Source organism: Struthio camelus, chromosome 13 (assembly GCF_040807025.1).
Source record: "Struthio camelus isolate bStrCam1 chromosome 13, bStrCam1.hap1, whole genome shotgun sequence".
Taxonomy (NCBI): domain Eukaryota; kingdom Metazoa; phylum Chordata; class Aves; order Struthioniformes; family Struthionidae; genus Struthio; species Struthio camelus.
This window is the reverse complement of record NC_090954.1, coordinates 9,996,501-10,015,078: the sequence shown is the minus strand read 5'-3', so window position 1 is coordinate 10,015,078 and position 18,578 is coordinate 9,996,501. Positions and strand designations below refer to the sequence as shown.

Below are 18,578 nucleotides of genomic sequence, written 5' to 3'. Positions count from 1 at the left end.
CGGCCCGACAGCCCTCCTCGGCGGCGGCCGCGCGGCCCAGCAGCTGCAGGCTCCGGGGCTCCTTAGCGCTGCCCATGCCCCGGGAAGGGCTCTCCCATGCTAGTCCTGCCGCGGCGCCTGGCGGGGCTGCAAGAGAGAGACGGGAAGGTGAGCGGGGCCCGCTGTGCCGCGCTGCGCCGCACGTGCCCACGCTGCAGGGCACCCCGGGCTCCCCCGAGCAGGGCACGAGCAGCCGTCAGCTCTTTTTTGCCCGGCAGCACCTGCGACAGCGGGTCAGGCAGCTGCCTTGGGGACCCTGCCAGCCCCCGGCGGCCCTCGATGCCGAGCCTGCCGCCAAGGGAGGAACTGTGTCAGCTGCCTACCGCAAAAGCCAGCCTTCCTCCGAGCTCGGGTGAGATTCAGGTGGTGTTGTGGCTTCCCCAGCGGTGAGGACGTGGCCTCGACACCCCTGCGGAGAGAGCAACAGCTCAGCTCACCCGCACCGCGGGCGCGGAGAGCCCTGGGCACCCCGGCACGGGGGCTCGGCACGTCAGCCCGTATGCCAGCCCGGTGCAGCCGGGGCATGGAGGGTGCCCAGCACCAGCCGGCATCTCTGCCGGGCCGGGCGCGCAGGCAGCCTGCAGCGCAGCTCTGCTCTGCCCTTCCTGGGGACCAGCCGGGGCCACCTCCTCTCCCAGCACCCACGCCACCCTGGCAACAGCACCCTTGCAAGGGGCAGCGGGAAGAGGCGCTGAGCAGGGCCCCATGGCTCAACAGGGGCTGTGGCGGACACAGGGGGCAGGTGCGAGGAAGGCAGCCAGACCCCCCGATCCCACGCACCTGGGGACACCCGGCCCAGCACCCATCCCAGCACCCGCAGCACCACGGGCTAGGGGAGCCGTGCAGGGCCGTGTCTGCTCTTTGTCTGCTCTTCGGCTGTCAGCAGCACCCTGCGGGGAGGACTCGGCACAACCCCGCTCCTGGGAAGGCAAATCCCCCGGGGCAGCTGGAGCCGTGCCCTGACGAGGGAGCGGGGAAGCCGGCTCCCCTCCGGGGCCAGCCATGCTCCCTTTCCGCCCGCTTCCGCCGCGCGGCCGGAGCCCGGCAGCTCGAGGGAGGCCCCCCCCGGGCCGTGGCAGCCCCCCAGCTCCAAGGCCTGCAGCCGGTCCCAGGCGGCCGCGGTTCGCACATCTCCCAGCCGCTCTGCACAGACCTGGACGCACACAGGCACCCCAGCACGGGGCCGGGGCGCCGCCAGCCAGCTCCTGCCCAGCACAAGTCCAAGCGGGGCAAAGGCACTCTGCCCCCAAAACCCAGCACCGCGGGGAGGATCGCCTGGCAGGGCCTGGCTGCGCTGGGGTGGCACCCTGCTCCTTCCTGCTCCGGCAGCTCCGCTGCGCTGAAAGGAGCTACAAACACAGCGCTTTCCGACCTCCGCTCGTGGCGACAGCACTCGGGGAGGCGAAGGGGCACCCACAGGCACCGGGACACCCCAAACCCCTCTGCACCCTGCCCGGGGCCATGCCTGTGCCGCGCGGGGGCGAGGCTGCTCTGCTGGGGGTGTCTGAGACGCACTTACACGGCTGCACACAGGGCTAATCCCTGCGCCCCGCTCGCGGTGCCCGTGCCCACACCGACACCGAGCCGTGTGGCACAGGCCACGTGCTGCGGGGACACGGGCCGGTGTCACACCCCAAGCCCCCTCCAGCCTCCTACCGCCAGGCTCTCCGGGGAGACCACGAGCTCCCAGTGGGACCTCGAGTTGAGCCAGTGCCGCTCCGGAGCGGAGTGCGCACGCGGCCCCTAACCCAGGAGCACCCGACGCCTCTGCGCACGGGCGCTGCCGGCTAATTCCTGCCGCTGGCCTGGAGCCCCTGGGCGCTGGGAGAAGGCACAGCCAAGCAAAACAGTCTCAAAAGCAGAGCAGAGCGAGTCCCTGAAGGCTGTGGGAGCTGGGCCAGCTCTCGCAGCCCTCCCCGGAGCAGGGACCAGGCAGCACTGACCCCTCCACTGCCCCCCAGCCGGGCCAAGGGGCCTCAAAGGTAGCTGCACCCCAACCCCTGCTCCCTGCACGCTGCCCCACGCCCCGCGGCCAGCCGCCTCCCCTCAGCGGGGCCGGGCGGGCGCCCCGCGCACCTCGGCTCGGCCCCGAGCAGCCCCGGCACCCCGATGCCCCCGCGGAGCCTGCGGGCACCCAGCCCACGGGACCGGCCCGTCGATGCCGGCAGCCCCGCCGCGCACACCTGCGTGTGCGCGCGCACGCACGCGAGCACGGACACGCGGGCAGGCCCGGGCACGCGCGTGTGCATGCCCCGCCACGCGTGTGCGCGCACACGCCCCGCTCCGCGGCGCCGCGAGCCCGAACAAAGCGCCGCTGCCCCGCCGGGGGCCCGCGCGGCGGCGCCCCGGGAGACCCCCCGGCCGGAGCGGGAGGCCGCCCCCGCGCCCGTCGGGCCGCCGCCCCCTCCGGCCCGCGGGGCAGAGCGGCGGTAGCCGGGCCCCGGCGGCACCGGGCGGCGCGACCCCCGGCCCGGGCTGCCGCCCCGCGCGCGCCCCGGCCCGACGGCGGCCCCGGGGCCGCGGGTACCTGCGGCGGCGGCGGCGCGTCCCGTCCTGTCCCGCTCCGCTCCGCTCCGGCGCGGCCGGCTGGGCGGCGGCGAGCATGCGTGGGGCGGCGGCGGGGGCGGCGCCGCGCCCCGGGCCGCTCCCCCGGCTGCCGCCCGCAGCGGCACCCCGGCCCGGCACCCCGGCCCGGCAGCCGTGGGGAGCGCGGGGGTCCCACGGCGGCGCCGGGCGCGCTTCCCCACCGAGCACCCCAGCCCCGACCCCAGCCCCGGGCAGGCACCCCCGGTCTGACCCCCAGCCCGGACCCCAGCACTGACCCCCGGCAGGCATCCCGGCACCCAACGCGGGCACCCTGGCCAGTGCCCATCACTGCCATCCCATCAACCCACCATGAGGGCACCGCACACAGCCACCCCGCCGACGCGGTCGGGGCTGCGCGTGCCCCGGCACGGCCGCCCGGTCACCCCTGGGGACCTGCCCCCCGATACGCCCTGGCGCAGCGGGGCACAGGGCCCGGCTGGCGTGGCGTGGCCGACGGGTGCCGCGTCAGCCCGGGGTGCTGTCCCTTGGCGGGGGGAGCAGGGGAGCACGGGGCCCGTTTCCCCTCCTACCTTGCGACGGAGACGGCCGCTTTCCACCTTGCTCCCTCCTCCTGGGCATCACCACGGGGCCGCCCGCACGGCCCCGCTCCCAGCTCCCCCAGCCCCTCGGCGGGGGTCTGTGCCCCACAGCCCGCCCGGCCCCGGGGATGGGGATGCCGGGGCTCCCCTCTGCAGCGCTAGCGGCCACGGAGGTGAGGAAGGACGGCTCCTTCGCCCCCCCTGGCCCTCGGGGGAGGACGGGAAGGGGAGAACTTCCCCCGAAGCGTCCCCGTCTCCCTCCCCGGCAGCGCTGCCTCTGCTCCCGGGCTCAGGCTTTGTCTAACTCCTTCCCACGCACTCCCGCTCGCGCTGCGGGGGGAAGGCGGCCTGCTCGCCTGGGCTCTGCTCCGCTCCGCCGGGCTCCGCTCGCCTCGCCGCGGCGGCAGCCCCGCTCCCCCTGCTCCCGGGGATTTCCCCGGCCGCCCCCAGCACCGCGCTCCGGGGCCGGGGTCCCGCGCTCGCAGGGCTGCCCCCCTGCCGCGGGGTGCGCCGAGGGGGGTCTCCGTGTCCCCGACGCTGCCCCCTGCGGGGACCCAGGAAGAGGGCAGGGAGCCCGTCCCGTCGCCCTGCCGGCCGTGGGGCGCGCGGGGCACGGGGGGGCCCTGCCGTTTCCTCCCCGCCACCTGCGCTCGTGACTCACGCCTGATTCACCCTCCCGTCGCTGCCGCGCACCATCTTTCATCCGCAAAACACGGCGCCGGAGCGGGGTCCCCGGCCGCGGCGGGGCCGAGCGCGGGCCCCGGGGAAGGGACGGCCACGGTCCCGCGCCGGGCACGGCGCAGCAGGGGCAGCAGCGTGGCTCCCGCAGGCGAAGGCGAGCGGGCCGGCAGGCTGCCCTCCCTCCGGGCGCCCGGGGGTGCAGCGGGACCGCGCTGGGGTCCTCCCGCGGCCGCCACCGCTTCGGGGCACCCGCTCGCCTTGCTGAATTTGGCTGCGGCTCCGGCGAGCCCCGGGGACAGGGCTGCTCCCCGGAGAGCCCTGGCCAGGAGCCCGGCGCCACGGGGGTTCACGCTAGCCCCAAGGCGGGTCTCCCGCCCGCGCTCCTGCCAGGCCCTATAGGGCCCTATAGATCTATAGGGCGGCGGGGCGGCGGGGCGGGCGCCGGAGCCATCGGCAGGCCTGGCACACCTGGTTGCCTGGAAACGGGGGAGGCTGGCGGTGGAAATGCTCCTTCCAGTAAACAGCCAGGCTGGAACAAAACCCCGAATGCTAAAAATAGGGAGGAAGCATAGCAAAATAAATAGCGGAGCGATGCCTCCCCGGGGCAGAGCGGGGCAGGCCCCCGCCCGGCCGCCGGGGTCCCGAGGGCTGCGACGGGCGCGGGGCGGCCCCAGCGCCAGCCGGGGCGCCGCGGCCGCTGGGGCGGGTGCACGCGGCCGCCCGTGCAGGGGGCCGGGGTGGGCAGGGGCGGCGCGAGCCCCGGGCGCCAAGCGTGCGCACAGCCGGCGCTGTGCGTGCGCCCGGCTGCGGGTTGGTGCGTCGGGGGCACGCGGCACCCGCATGGGCCCCCGTTGCCACCGTGCACCCCGCGGGGCTCTGCTGCGGGGAACGGCGGGCGGAGGTGGGCGCTGCGGCGGGCGGCCAGCGTGGCCCTGCTGCAGACCGCCGCCGCCCTGACACCCCCCCAGCCCCTCGGCGCCACCCCAGAGCAGCCAGCACCGTGCTCCGGCTGTTGTGCCGGCAGCTCCTTGTTGCACAGGGTGCAAAACCAGCGCAGTCACAACCCGCCCAGCAGCTGCCCAGTGCGCGCAGGGTGCTCGCCCCGGCCGTGGCCATACCACCCGCTGCCCCCTCCCCGCACGGGGCCCCGCACGCTGCGCAGGTCCCAGCCCCACGGCCTCCGCCAGCCCCTCGGGGGCCCGGCTGGCCCTGCCGTGGGGCTGCCGGTCCAAGCAAGGGGGCAGTGCGGGGTGCCCGGCGGGGCGAGGGGTTTGCGTTGTGTGCTGCCCACGTGGGGGCAGAGCCAGGCCTGGACCCTGTCGCCCTGCCGTGCCTTTGCAATGGGGCCCCCACCCCGTCTCACTGGCCCTCGCCTCTGCTCTCAGCCCTGCTGGGGGCTGCTCGGCCCCGCGACGGCCCCGCTCTCCTCTCCCCCGTCGGCACCTTGCATCTGAGCATCTCTCCATCCCCTCCCGGGGTGGCCCCCCTGACCGCGGGAGGGCCCTTCCCCTCCCGCCAGGCAGCCTTCCTCCCCGGCTGGCTCCCTCCTCCTCCTCCGCTCCCCACCCGGGCACCTCACGGGCTGGCAGGAGAACAATAGCGAGGAGGATGAGTAAGATGGTCCCCATCGCCTTGGCAACGCACTCCCGCGCGCCGCGCTGGAGGAGTCAGCCAGCCGCCTGAAAAGCGCATCCCCCCCCCCTCCCCGAGGGGGCTGTCGGCGCAGGTAGCGCGGCAGCCCCCTCCCCGCACGCCGCGTCCCCCCCTCCCACGCGCGCACGGGCCCAGCCACGTGAGCGCGCCCGGCTGCACCCACGCCGGCAGGCAGGCAGCACGCTGCCGCCGGGGCGGCACGCGCGCGGGGCCCCCCGCCGCCCGGCGCGCACGGCCCCCTCCGCGTGCCGGCAAAGCCTTTGGCCGGTGGAGGCGGCGGGTGCTGCCCCCGGCTCTGGCACTGGTGGGGGGGGGGACAGGGCCCCTCGCGAGGGTTTTCCAGGGAAGGCGACGGCAGCGTTCGCAGGGCAGGGCGGCGGGGGGCGGCCCGGCTGAGCGGGCGAGGGCACCTCGCCACCCTCGGGGACACCCTCCTTAGCCGCACGCAGCCACGGGGCCGCTTGCCACCCTTAGGTGCCGCCCAGCGGTCCCAGCTTGCCGCGGAGCAAGCGTGGCCGGTGGCCATCCCCGCCGGCAGCCTAAACACCGTGTGCTCACGGAGGGGGGTGACATACCTGACACGTGCCTCAGCGCGGGCACTGTTGTTACGAGCCTGAGGGGGCTCAGCCCCCCGTCTGCCCACCGGCAGCCAGAGACTTTACCCGTGCCCCGGCTGGGCGGCCCACCGGCGCTCTCCAAAGCAAAGGCCTGCCTCCGCGGGAGGGCTGGCTTTTAGGAAACGCTGGTTGTCTGGAGGAGCAGGTCTAGCTGAACGATTTTTGATCACCTATTGCAACTAGATGCTGCGGTTTCAGGAGCATCAAAACCCTTCCTACGTTTCCTCTGTGCCATTTGTGGCAAAAAGGCAGGTACTCGTCATTTCATCTTTCTCTCCTCCCAGGGGCCCGTTTCAGCAGCTCAACTGGTGCCGGCAAAGTAAAAGCCCTGGCTGCACTCATGACACACACCTGGGCCGTGGCGGTAAGTGTGAGGGGAAGGGAAAGCGGTCGGCGACTCGGCCTCGGGATGGGCAGTGAGTCGGAGGAGCCCGTTAGAGGCTGTGAGACCCGGAAGCGCTGCGGAGGTGCAGAGCGCTCCGCCGGCCGGCTCGGACGCGCCGCCGCCAGCCCCGGCCGGCCGCGTTGCCCAGGAGCGTCAGGCACCGCGCCTCTGAAATAGTCTCCATCCCTGGGATGTCGTGGATTTGGCTCTGGCTGGTGGCGTTTGCAACAGGCCCAGGGGCCGTATCCTGCCCTGGCTTGGGGGCTGCTCTTCACGGGCCGCTTCTCGTTCGCAGGGAGCCACGTGTGGCCGGGGGTCCGGCCGCCAGCCCCTTGCCTTCCCAGGGCGTCAGCTGCCCCTTTGCCGGGATTTGCCAGGAGAGTCACGACTGGTGCGGCCACCTCCTGGCCGCGGGCAGCGGGCGGGCTGGCGGGGGACGTCTGGCTGGGCCGCCAGGGCTCTTCCAGATGTCCCTTTTGGTGGTGCCACGGCGGGCGTGAGGGCTGCTGGGCGGCAGCGCGCGGTGACTTCCCTCCTCTCCTTCCCCGCTGCTCCCGCTGCGCTGGCGCGGCCCCTCGGCCCGCGTGGCGGGGCTGCCCTCCGACAGGCAGGGAGAAGGCGCTTGCAACGTGCAGCGCTCACCCGGCGCCCGTGGGAAGCAGCGCCGGGGGCAGAGGGGCGGTGAGCTGTGGGGACGCTCCCGCCGCCGCCGCCGCTGGTGCTGGGGCCGGGCCGATTCAGCGAGCCGTCGGGAGGGTGCAAGCAAAGGGACGGCGAGTTCGCCCCGCTCCCTCTGCGGTACAGCAAGGGTCCTGAGCTGCGGGGATTAGCGCCCCGGGCACAGCGGGCTGTGTCGGCAGAGGGGGTGGGCGGCCCGGGGGCCTTACCTTGGCTCCGCGGTTTCTCTTTGGGGCCTGCGATAACAACCGCATTTTGATGTTCTTGCACAGACGCACGAGCTGCAGAAAATAACAGGCACTTCAGCGTAGAGGTGGCCAAGAAGGGATGTGTACGTTCGTCCCTGTCCTGCAAGAGGTGTGCGCCTTGCAGCCTCCCGCGCGCTGCCTGTCGGCACGGGCCGCTGCCCTGCTGCGCCGCGGCCGGCTCCCTGCTTTCTCTGTCTCGTGGGAGGGCTGCAAACGGGAGCAGGGAAAGCCTCCTTCGGGGCTGGCCCAGCCGGCGGCAGGGGTGCTGCCGGCCGCGAGCGACAGGGTCTGACCTGGGCATTACCCAGGTCATTCCCCCTGGATTCCCACCGGCAGTTTCGGGACGAGGACTTCTGCACTCACTGCTGCCTGCAAAGGGTTGGGAAGGGACGTCGCAAAGACCCTGCAAGAGCCGAAGGTGTTAATGCCTGAGCGAAGCGGGGCAGACCCTGGTTTATGGTCAGCGCTGTGCTTCAGACAGGAGACTTGTTGGTGTGTCCTAGAACACGAGCAGCCCGTGGAAATCCCCTGGCCCGATGCATCTCATGCGTTTGAGCACAGCAAGTGAATTGCAAAGACAGGTTTTGACGGATTTCCCACCTCCGCAGGGCGTGGGATCAGTGGGCTGGCCCCAGATGTCAGTCCTGGGGAGCGGGAGAGGTGCTGGATAGCTGACACCCCCCCCTCCCCACGCACTGGGGGACCAGATAAGCTCAGACACCTGGTCCCAGGTGAGACTTCAGCCTTCGCTCCTCCCTGCCCGGTCCCGCAGGGTATCAGCGCTCAGGCCTGCTGACAGGAAAGCCCCTTAGCCAGGGGGATCCACGGGCGCTCTCCACCACCGGGCACGGGGCCCGCGGGGCGCTGAGGACCGCCTCCCCAGCGGGCGCTGCATGGACGCGTCGGCCTGAGCCCGGCCTCCCCGGCAAGGCCTTTGTGCGGCAGGTGAGCGCCCAGCCCGGCTGTAGCTCTGGGGATGGTGCTTCCTTGGGCTCTTTCTGCCTCTGCTTTCCAGGAGAGCTCTCTCAGCCAGCCCATGCCCGCTAACACCCAGCGCTTGCACAGATGCAGCCTCCGGGGCGTTTCGTGCGGAGGGACGCCCCGTGGCAGCTAGCGCTCCTTGGGGCGGTTTTTGAGACCTGCTGCCTGCGGAGGGCAGTAGGGCAGAGCGGAGGGGTGGCAGGATGCAGGGAGCGCTGCCAGGCGGGGTGGAGTGAGCTGCTGCCAGCGCCAGCTCCGTACATCTGTCACCTCCCAACCCAGCCGCAGGCGAGCGCTGATGTCACCCGCTGCGAAGGTCCTGCCTGAGAGCGCGGCCCCCGTCTCCTCCGGCTGTCCTGGGGGTCCTGGCTCGCTCCCGGCTGGCGCGGGTCTGTGCCCTGCCTCACCCGGAGGGCTGGGAGCTCACGGGGACGCCCGGGCTGCTGGCCCTGCCTTTGCCCTCTCCTCCCGGGTCGGGCTTTCCTTCCTGCAGCCTGGGGCCCGCTCCCAGCCGCGGTGAAGTGCTTCCCCCTGCTGTATGCCAGGAGCTCCCGCTCTCCGCCGGGCACTGCTGCCCTGACGCTGCTGAGCCACCACGGACGGGCATCGCTGCAGCTGGCCGGCTGCATGTCCTGCATTTCCCTCCCTTTGGAGGGAGAAATGAGCCAGGACGTGGGTGGCTGACGCCTGCTCCTGGCACTTTGCAGTTGGGCTGCCTGGCGGGGCGATGCTTTCTTCTGAACGCTCGCTGCCCACCACAGCTCTCTGCAATGGGGAAGGAGGCTTTGCACTGAGCTTGCACCCAGAGCTGGTGCCCACAGTGCCCCCAGGAACCATCCTGCCTTTGCTCATCCTTTCCCTTTCCCGAGGTCCCCTGATTTGCTCATGTTGCAGAGAATGAGAAGGACAAAGTCCTTGGCTACTTATGTTTATAATTCTGCTTTGTTTGGGAGATGTTTTTGCAGTCTCAGGAACCAGCTTTGCTTTTAGGAGCTGTAGCAAGCCAGCAAGCGCTTTGGGGCATACACTGCAAAATACCTGTTCCTGTGAGAAGAGCCAAGCTACTTGCATAGCCCTTCCCTCCGCTGGTACCTCCGCAGGCTTCTGCCTTGAGTGCGAGCTCGAGGGCCTGAAGGGACAGGACATGCTGGCACCTGGGACTCTGTCACAGCCAAGGTCTTTTGCAGCCTGAACTTTCAAGCATCCTGTGCAGAAAAGGGGCTCTGAGTGTTTGCTGATCCTGAGCTTGAACAGCTCCAGTGGGGCGGCGAGGGCTCAGGCCCCTGCCACTCAAAATGGTGGGGGGATCCCAGCAGCAGGGAAAGCTGCCCGTCATGGGCTTCTTCTTTCATTTCTTCTGTCCCACATCGCCTTTGCTCTGCTTGTGCTCTAAGATCACTGCAGAAGCTGTCAAATGGCCCCACTACACCAGCAGCGCATGAGATATTCCTGCAAAGGAACATCCTCATCATCTCAGTACATCCATCCCCAAACGCAAAGGGAGATGGCAGCTTCACCGGCCATTAGGGCCAAAAGCTGTTCTCACCTGCACTGATGAGGATCCAGCCTAGCTCCACCGGGCTCTGGCGTCTGCAGTGTTAATGCTGTTGTCTCGGCTGGCCTGTTCTCCTGCCTTGCCCCCAGGCCCTGAGTGCATGTCGGGAGTCCAGTTTGCTGGTTTTCCTCCTGTACCCTCGTGCCTCAGGGCTGGTCTGGCTGAGCCGTGGTAGACCACGGATGCTGGTGGGCCAACAGCAAATGGTGCTGCCTCGCATGGGCTGTCAGAGCAGCTGGCATCTCTGCTCCGAGACAGTAGAGAGCCACTGCGGCGCTAGGATTGGGCCATCCCAGGACCCTCAGGACTGTGCCCCAGAGCAGAGCCCAGGGTACGGGGAGGGAGGCAAGGCGGATGAGGAGAGATCCTCAGATCAGTCACGGGGCTCGGATCGCCCTTCTGCTTGTCCTTGGCAGAACGCGTATGTAAGTGCAGGCGGCGTGACCGGACCCTTCGAGTAGCTGAAGCGCCCGAACCACGTCCGCCCGAACCACAGCCACGTCAGCTTCTAGCGCCAGCGGGAGCCCGGCTGCCACCTCCTGCTCCACCTGGAGCAGCGCTTGGGCAAGGCCGGGGGCACATCCCCACCCTCCCGACCCCGGGCTCCAGGCTCGCCTTGTGTGAGCGCCCACCGCCACCGAGGGCTGTCCTGGCTCACTTGATCCAGGCTCCCCGACGCTGCCCTCCGCTGCCCCGATGAGCCCCCGGGGAGCGACGCCGAGGGCTCGGGCCGGCTGCGGAGGTGCCCGGAGGCGGCAGGCCAGGCTCTGGGCTCGTGCGAACCCCAGGAGCCCCGGGGACGCGACCGATGGGGTCTGGCCGGTGGAGACGGCCGGCCGTGCAGGCAGGGCAGGAGCCCCCGCGCTGTGCGTGCTCCCCCCTTAGTCACCGCGAGGGGCAGCAGGCTGGGGGGCAGGCTGCTGGGGGACGTGCGGGTGAGCCGCGTGCCTTCCCCCCGGCGCGGAGCCAGGGCAGTGCCGGCTGTGGGTGGAAAGGCAGGAACGGAGGGTCCTCCGAGAGGGCCATCGCGTGTTCGGGACCGGCCTGCAGCGTGGAGCAGTGGGCCGAGGGACCTCTCGGGGCTCCCCGCCTGGCCCCATCGCTGCTGCGGGGCCCCTTACCGCGCTGCAGCGCTGCTGTGCTGCATGTGAGGGGTGCCCACCCCATCGTCACTCCCTGCCGGGGAGCCCAAGGCCTGGGTTAGCATCCCCCGCGGCAGCAGCCTCGGCACTTCGAGCGAAGCCTCTTGCCCAGCCCTTGTTGCTCCTGGCAAGGAGGGAACACGGGGGTCCCGCTGCTCCCTCTCCCTGAGCACGCGTGTCCCCTCGCCGGGTTGCTCAGCTGAGCCCAGGCACGGCGGGTGGTGCTGGCACTGCGGGTCCGTGCCACCCCGGGGCAGGTGGCTCCGTGGCAGGCTCAGCAGCGCGAGCGGTGTGTGCGGAGCCCGGCCGTGGGCGCAGGCAGGTCCCCAGCAGAGCTGCGTGGGGTCGCGGTGGCACAGCACGTCCAGACCCACCCGTACACAGCTCCAGGTCTTCCCGAGGAGCCTCCGTGGTCGTTTACAGCGAAGGTGGCCCTTTTCCCCCTTGGGTGCCCAGGGGCCTGGGGGGCCAGGTGTGCACCCTCCTCGCTGGTGCCTGTGCGCCCCCCTCCCCACCCACGCCAACGTCACAGCTCCTCTGTTCCTCTAGCAAATTACGGACGTGGCTGCGAGGTACAACCGGGGCCTGGACCGCAGACCGGCTGCCTTCCCACGTGCTCTGAGACGGTGTTCGCTGGGCGCGACGAGGCCGGCCTCACCTGCTGAGCGAGTGTCCCTCAGAGCTCCTTCCCAGCATCGCTGCCGGCCGCACGGTGGGGGTCACAGTCCTGCTGCGCAGAGCCAGGCGGCTCGAGGTGCCCAGGACACCGCATGCTGCACAGAGGGGACATCCCGGTCTCTATAAACGGTTTACCCGAGCATGCCCTCTCCCTGGCCCCGGGCTGTTTCCCCCGCACCCCCTCTGCCCCAGCCCCCTTGCAGCCTCCTGGGCTCTGGAGGAAGCTGTGCTGATGCTGGTGGGGGTCTGCTTGTGCACCTCCCTCGTGGCTGGGGGCATCCGTGGGGCACAGTTAGACAAGGGGATAACAAAGTGCCTCAGCTCTAGGATAGGGGCCAGCCCACGCATGCTGCAAGAGGCTGCTCCTGCGTAGCGGGGGTGTCCCAGCCTGGCTCTGGGTCAGGGGACGGCGACCCGCAGAGTCCGTCACGCCGTCAGCCACTGTCCACGTCTCTCATGCAGGCTCTCAAAGGATTTGCTGTTCCCAGCCCTGCTCCCTCCTAGCCTGCTACCGTTTGGGGGAGCCCAGCTTGGCCCGTTTAAGGCAGGGCCCAGGGGCGCGTGGTGGGCACTGCGGGCGCTGCTGCGACTGGCACCCGCACAGGCGGCGGAGCCACGGCTGGGATTTGCAGGTGTCAGCAAGCCCGTTGCGTGTCCGTGCTGACCGCTGCAGATTCGCTCCTTGCCGACAAGGCTGGCGAGCCGGCGCAGGTCGGGGATTTAACCCGGCGTGCACGGGGGTAGGCTCAGCCCAGCCCCTCGTCCCCACCTGTGCCGCAGCCGCGGGCTGGAGGCTGGCCGGGGCCCAGGCTGGGCTGGTGGCCCCCTTCTCTGGGCACTGGAAGGATCACGAGGACCAGTCCTGCCCAGTCCCCCATCTGCCTGAGGCGGCGTGGCTCTTCTGCTCTAGCCCCACTTTCGCCCCCCCCAAAACGAACCGAGCCACGGCTCCCCTTGCCCGCAGGGACCCCGCAACCAGGACCAGGGGGCTAGAGACAAGAGTTGGCTTTATTCACGGACAGGGGGGGCAGCTGTGTCGCTGGCAGCTGCGCTCCTATTGCACATCGAGCGACGGGGTGGGGGATATCCATGCCACGTCACAACACAGCGTCGGCACTACGGGACCCGGGGGAGCGCGGGCACCGGCACCGCCCAGCAGGCTGGGCGAGCGGGCCCAGGCGCCAAGGGCTCACGAAGGCGAAAGACCCATCCACCCATAGATAGATAGATAGATATAAAAAAAAAAAAAAAGAAGAAGAAAAAATAGTTCCACAATTACTGGAGCAGAACCACAGGGACACGCGTGCAAGCAAAATGTACAGCAGCCCGCGAGCGGGTGAACATGCTTTGTACAGACACAGACGCACCAGGACACAGCCGGGGCTTATGGCGCTGCGAGGGACACAGGGCGACAAACCCGGGCTTCGCGGACACCCGCACCCACGCGCGCCCGCCCGCCGGCCCCTGCGGGCAGCGCCCACGGCTCGGGCACACGCCGGGGCTCCGGGGCTCGGGCACGACGGGTTTCTCACGGCTAGACACGACACGGAGACACGGACACGGTCCCTTGGAACGGAACTGGAGGAAGAACTCGTGAGCGAACGGGGCAGGGGCACCGCTGACCCTCCCCGGCGCGCGGGCACCGGCCGGGGCTGGCTGGGGAGGAGCGGGGGGCCGCCGGCGGTTCGTTGTGCTGCTGGTGGAAGAGGCGAGGATGGGGGTCCATTATGCCTCTGGCTCGTATTCCTGGTATTCCTCCTGCAGCGGCGGGGGGGAAAGACGGCGCTTGCGAGGAGGCAGGGCAGGGAGCCCGGCCGGGCTGCGCGCTGCCAGCCCCATGCCCGCCAGCCCGCGGCCCCACCGCCTCGCGACTGCAGGGCTGCGCGCGCCCAGGCAGCCGGGCTCCAGGCTTTGCTCTGCAGCACGGTGGCCACCGCGGGCTGAGCGCTGGTGGCCCGTGGTCCCCGCGGTGCCCCCTGCCACCTCGTCCCCTCACCTGCGGGGGCTCCTCGTAGTTTTCCCCCTCCGGCTCCAGCAGCGGCTCGACCAGCGGCTCCTCGACGGCCTCCTGGGCCACTTCCTCCGGCTGGGGGGAAACTGGGCGGTCAGCGCCACGCACGCAGCCCCCCGCGCGTCACCCGCCCGCCCTGCCCCTGCCAGACCTGCAGGACCGGGCAGCGACCGGCACCGCTGCGAGGTCTGCGGGGGGGCACCGGCGGGGCCGTGCCGGGGGATGCCGGGGCACCAAGGGGCACGCATGGGCCGGCCTAGCCGGGGGGTGACGGCGACCGGGCGGGGGAGCTGAGGCCCCTCGTGCTGCTCCCAGCCTCGGCCCCGGGCCGCAGACACGTGCTGGCCCCGCACGGGCCACCCCGCAGGCTCCGGGGGCTGGGGACCGCGGGAGCCCCCTGCATCCCGGCAGGGGAGGGCGGTGCCGGATAACCCCTTCCCGGGGGGCTGGCAGAGCGGCTGGCAGGGGGGAAGGGGGGCTGCCCGTCCCCGCACAGTGGCGGTGGCTGCTGTGGCCTCATTTCTTCAGCTGCTGCTATTTTGGGCTAAGCTGGAAGCGACCGGCTCATCGGGGCGGCGAGATGCAAACCCGCCGCCCCTCCCCGCTCCTCGGCTCCCGCAGCTGCCAGGTCACCTCGCAGCCCGCCGGAGCGCCGCGCCGCCCCGGGCCCCCGTGCGAGCCCCCGCAGGCCTGCCCGCGGCAGCAGCAGCCCTGCGCGGCACCACCGCCCCGGGCGCAGGCAGGGCCGGCGGGGACCCGCAGGGCAAGGCGGCGGGCGCACGCTGCCAGCCCCCCGCCGCCGGGCTGGGAGCAGCGGGAGCGATGCTCGCCAAGCCTGGGGACGCGCCAGCCCGCGCCGCAGGTGCAGCAAAGCCCCCGGGGCTGCTCCCGTGCGCCGCGGGGCGGCTCACCTTCAGGTCCGCAGGGAACTCCTCCTTCTTGACCAGCCCCGTGGCAGCCGCGATGTTGCCGGCGCCGGAGAAAGCCGCTTCGCCCAGCTGGGACGCCTGCTCCTTCGCCTTCTCAGCCACTGCAAGAGCCGGGGACAAGCGTCAGCGCCCCCCGGGCCGGGCAGGGCCAGGGGGCCGCCGCGCCGTGGCACGGGGGGGCAGCCCTGGGGCCTGCTGGGGAGTAGCGGGGCAGGATGAGGCCATCCCCTCCTCCTCCTGCTGCTGCGGCGGCCCGGCGCCGGGAGGGGGGCTGGGACGCGGCTCTGCAGCTGGGCACGGAGTGTGAGCAGCAGCCACAAATCCTTTGTTGCAGGCCCGGTTATATAAGAGGCTTTAGCCCAGTGACATCACAGGCCCTCAATTAGCCTCTGATCTCGTTAGCGCGGCGGCCCACTCGGGGCGAGAGGGGGTGCCGCCTCGGGGAGCCGGAGGGGAGCGATGTACCTGAGGTGACGCCTTGCACCACGCCTTGGGTTTTGCTCCCTGGGGGTAGAAAGAGAGAAAGAGAGGGGTTAGAGGGGTCGGGGCCCAGGCGGTGCCCCGCGCCGTGCCCAGGGCCCGGCTGGGCTGCGCTGGGCTGGGGGCAGCATCCTGCCCCCACCCCTGCACAGGGCATCAGCCCCTGAGCTGCGCTGGCACAGCCGGGGGTGCTGAGCACCCACCTGGCTCCGTGCAAGGCTCATCCGGACACTGCTGGTCCCCGCAGGTGCCCAGGCCCAGCAGGTCCGGGCTGGGGCAGCGCGGCTCCCGGGGAGCGGGTTAGAGGAGCTCGGGGTGGGCGCTCAGGGCCGTGGGAAACCCCGCGGGCACAGCACGGCTCACAGCCAGGGGGCTGCGAGGAAGAGGCAGCTCTGGGGCAGGGGACGAGCCCCGGGAGCCCCGAGCCGAGCCACACTGCGTGCCAAGGCAGGGCAGAGGCCCCCGGGACCGGTTTCACGCTGGGGCGCCGATGGGCAGAGCACGCGCCGGCTGCACCGCTGAGCAAGGCCTCCTCTGGGAGCCGGGATCAATACCCCGAATTAACGCCAGCACGGCGCGGGCAGCGCTGCAGTCAGAGCAGCCCGGGGACCAGGTCCTGCCGCTGGCTGCGCCGGCCCTGCCAGGCTCCTCTCCGGCAGGGAGACGCTGCCTCCGCAATTCAGGATGCTGGCAGGATAGGAGCAGGGTGCCTGCAATGGAGGGCAAGGCAGGGGCAGCAGCGGGTGGGGCAGCTCCTGCAGGATGGGGGGGTCTTGGGGCGCACCTTGAGCTGCTGGACCCCCAGCTGGGGCACAACCCCCCTGGTAGGATGAGCCCTGCTCCCCTGCCAGCCCCCGGGGCACGGTTCCTGCCCCCAGCCCAGCCTCCCCGCTCCGGCCCCTCGCCCAGCGGGGCTGCCAGGCTGGGCCCCAGCTCGCACAACCCGGCCACGCAGCAACGGCTCCGGGGCCCGAGCCCTCTGGCAGAGCGCACCCCCTCCAACCATCCAGGCAGGGCACGGTGGGATGGAGCAGCCGGGAGCAGCCAGCCCTCCTGTTCCCTCCCTCTGGCTGAAAGCCATGGGCAGTCACCGGTGCTTTCCCCAGGCAGCCTGAAGCCACAGCTGGGCCTGTGCAGCCTGCCGGGGAGCCACCTCTTCCCTCCCAGCAACGTCTTCTAGGAAACGGCCGCAAACGGCAGGGCCAGGCCATGCCTGCGGCCCCCAGCCCAGTTGGGGCACGATGGAGGGAGCACCTCCAGCTGCCTGTCCCGGTGCAGGGGAGAGTCTTGCAGAGCTCTGGGTGCCCAGGCAGGGTGCACGGGTGCATGGCGCGTGCGGTCCAGGGCCTGGTCTCTCCAAGGGAGATAGCACAAACATGCCCCCAGCCCCTTCGCTTCAAGGCGGATGCATCCCAGCATCAGGGGCTCACTGAGCTGTGGGGAAACTGCAGAAAGCAGGGCCTGGTCTCCAGTCCCTCTGCGCTCATGTCCCCAGAGCATCCTCAGCAAGGAGCTGCGGGGCTCGCCGGGTCAGACCCCTGGGAGCCAGGGGAGACCTCCCCCTCCGAGGGGGTCCCAGCCCCACAACCAACCCCAAACCCTGACCTGCCCGCGGGTCCCCATCCTCCTCTGTGCGCAAGCGGTGGGCACAGGGGGCAAGGGCAGGGGGCAGGGGCTGGGCAAGGAGCAAGCAGGGGAGCATCGGCGGGCCAGGACCGGCGGGGGCAGCAGGGGATGGGCAGAGGCAGGCAAGGGCAGAGGCAGGGACAGGCAAGGGCAGGCACGGGGGGCAGGCCCTTACCGACATAGAGGACCCCCTCCTTGGTCTTCTCGGCCGCCTCGGCCACCCCCTGCTTGGTCTTCTCGGCGGCGGCGACCACCCCCTCCTTGGCCTTGGACAAGCCCTTCATGAACACCTCCATGGCGGCTCTGCGGGGACAGGCCGTACGGTTTCATCCCCGGCCCGGTGCGGCCCGGCGCGACCCCCCCGCCGCAGCCCGGCCCGGCCCCGCGCATCCCCCGGCCCCGGCCCCGGCCCCGCGCCGCGCTCCCGACCTGGCTCGGCGGCGGCGGGGACGGGCGGGGCTCGGCGCGGGCCGGGCCGGGCCGGGCCGGGCTGCGGCGGGGCGGGCTCAGTGCGGCTGTGCCGGAGCGCCGGGCGCGCCGCGCTGCGCTGCGCCGTGCTGCGTTGCGCGGGGGGGACCGCGCCGGCCGCGCCCGCCCCCCGCCCCGCGCGGCGGCGGCAGCGGCACCGTCCCCCCGCGCCGCGGCTCCGTGCGGCGCCCCGGCACCGCGGGCTGCTCCCCCACGGGCGCTGCTCTGCCCTCGCCCCCTGCTCTGCCCTGGCCCCCCCCTCCCCCGCCGCCCTGCTTGTCCCCATTCCGTTGTATCCCATCCTGACCCCATCCTCTCCCCATATCCCATCCCCTCCCCGTATCCCATCCCTGTCCCCATCCCATTTCATCCCATCCTGACCCCATCCCCTCCCCATATCCCATCTCTTCCCCATCCCATCCCATCCCCATCCCATTTCATCCCATCGTGATCCCATCCCCTCCCCATATCCCATCCCCTCCCCATATCCCATCCCTTCCCTATCCCTTCCCTGTCCCCATCCCATTTCATCCCATCGTGATCCTATCCCCTCCCCATATCCCATCCCCTCCCCATATCCCATCCCTTCCCTGTCCCCATCCCATTTCATCCCATCCTGACCCCATCCCCTCCCCATATCCCACCTCTTCCCCATCCCATCCCATTTCATCCCATCGTGACCCCATCCCCTCCCCATATCCCATCCCTTCCCTATCCCTTCCCTGTCCCCATCCCATTTCATCCCATCGTGACCCCATCCCCTCCCCATATCCCATCTCCTCTCCATATCCCATCCCTTCCCCATCCCTTCCCTGTCCCCATCCCATTTCATCCCATCCTGACCCCATCCCCTCCCCATATCCCATCTCTTCCCCATCCCTTCCCCATCCCATCCCATCCCCATCCCATTTCATCCCATCGTGATCCCATCCCCTCCCCATATCCCATCTCTTTCCCATTGCATCTGTCCTGATCCCACTCCTATCCCCCACCCCATCCTGTCCTGATCCCATCCCCTCGCATCCTGATCCCATCCCCTCCCCAAATCCCATCTCTTCCCCATCCCATCCCTGTGCCCATCCCATTTCATCCCATCCTGATCCCATCCCCTCACAGAATCACAGAATGGTTGAGGTTGGAAGGGACCTCTGGAGATCATCTAGTCCAACCTCCCTGCTCAAGCAGGGTCCTCTAGAGCATATTTCCCAGGACCGCATCCAGACAGGTTTTGAATATCTCCAGGGAAGGAGACTCCACTACCTCTCTGGGCGACCTGTGCCAG

General features: G+C 70.9%; 1 protein-coding gene and 1 long non-coding RNA gene across 2 annotated transcripts; both read right to left on the bottom strand.

Moving 5' to 3' along the window:
- Positions 1-24: 24 nt before the first annotated feature.
- LOC138069106 (uncharacterized) lies at positions 25-3,533 on the bottom strand. Its single transcript, XR_011143919.1, has 3 exons — positions 3,156-3,533; positions 363-448; positions 25-126 (listed from the first exon to the last, which is right to left on the bottom strand). It is a non-coding gene; the product is annotated as an uncharacterized lncRNA (long non-coding RNA).
- A 9,239-nt stretch (positions 3,534-12,772) lies between these two features.
- On the bottom strand, positions 12,773-17,380 carry SNCB (synuclein beta). The gene is made up of 6 exons (XM_068959510.1): positions 17,258-17,380; positions 17,004-17,131; positions 15,188-15,226; positions 14,705-14,823; positions 13,779-13,868; positions 12,773-13,540 (listed from the first exon to the last, which is right to left on the bottom strand). Exons 2-6 carry the CDS (start codon positions 17,122-17,124, stop codon positions 13,508-13,510), a joined length of 402 nt encoding a protein of 133 aa, XP_068815611.1. The 5' UTR covers positions 17,125-17,131; positions 17,258-17,380; the 3' UTR covers positions 12,773-13,507.
- Positions 17,381-18,578: the final 1,198 nt, after the last annotated feature.

Coding starts and splice junctions, on each gene's coding strand:
- SNCB (XM_068959510.1), bottom strand. CDS start 17,124: ATGGAGGTGTTCATGAAGGGCTTGTCCAAGGCCAAGGAGGGGGTGGTC. Junction 15,227..17,003: donor GGAGGGGGTCCTCTATGTCG/GTAAGGGCCTGC, acceptor TTCTACCCCCAG/GGAGCAAAACCCAAGGCGTG. Junction 13,869..14,704: donor AGTTCCCTGCGGACCTGAAG/GTGAGCCGCCCC, acceptor GTTTCCCCCCAG/CCGGAGGAAGTGGCCCAGGA.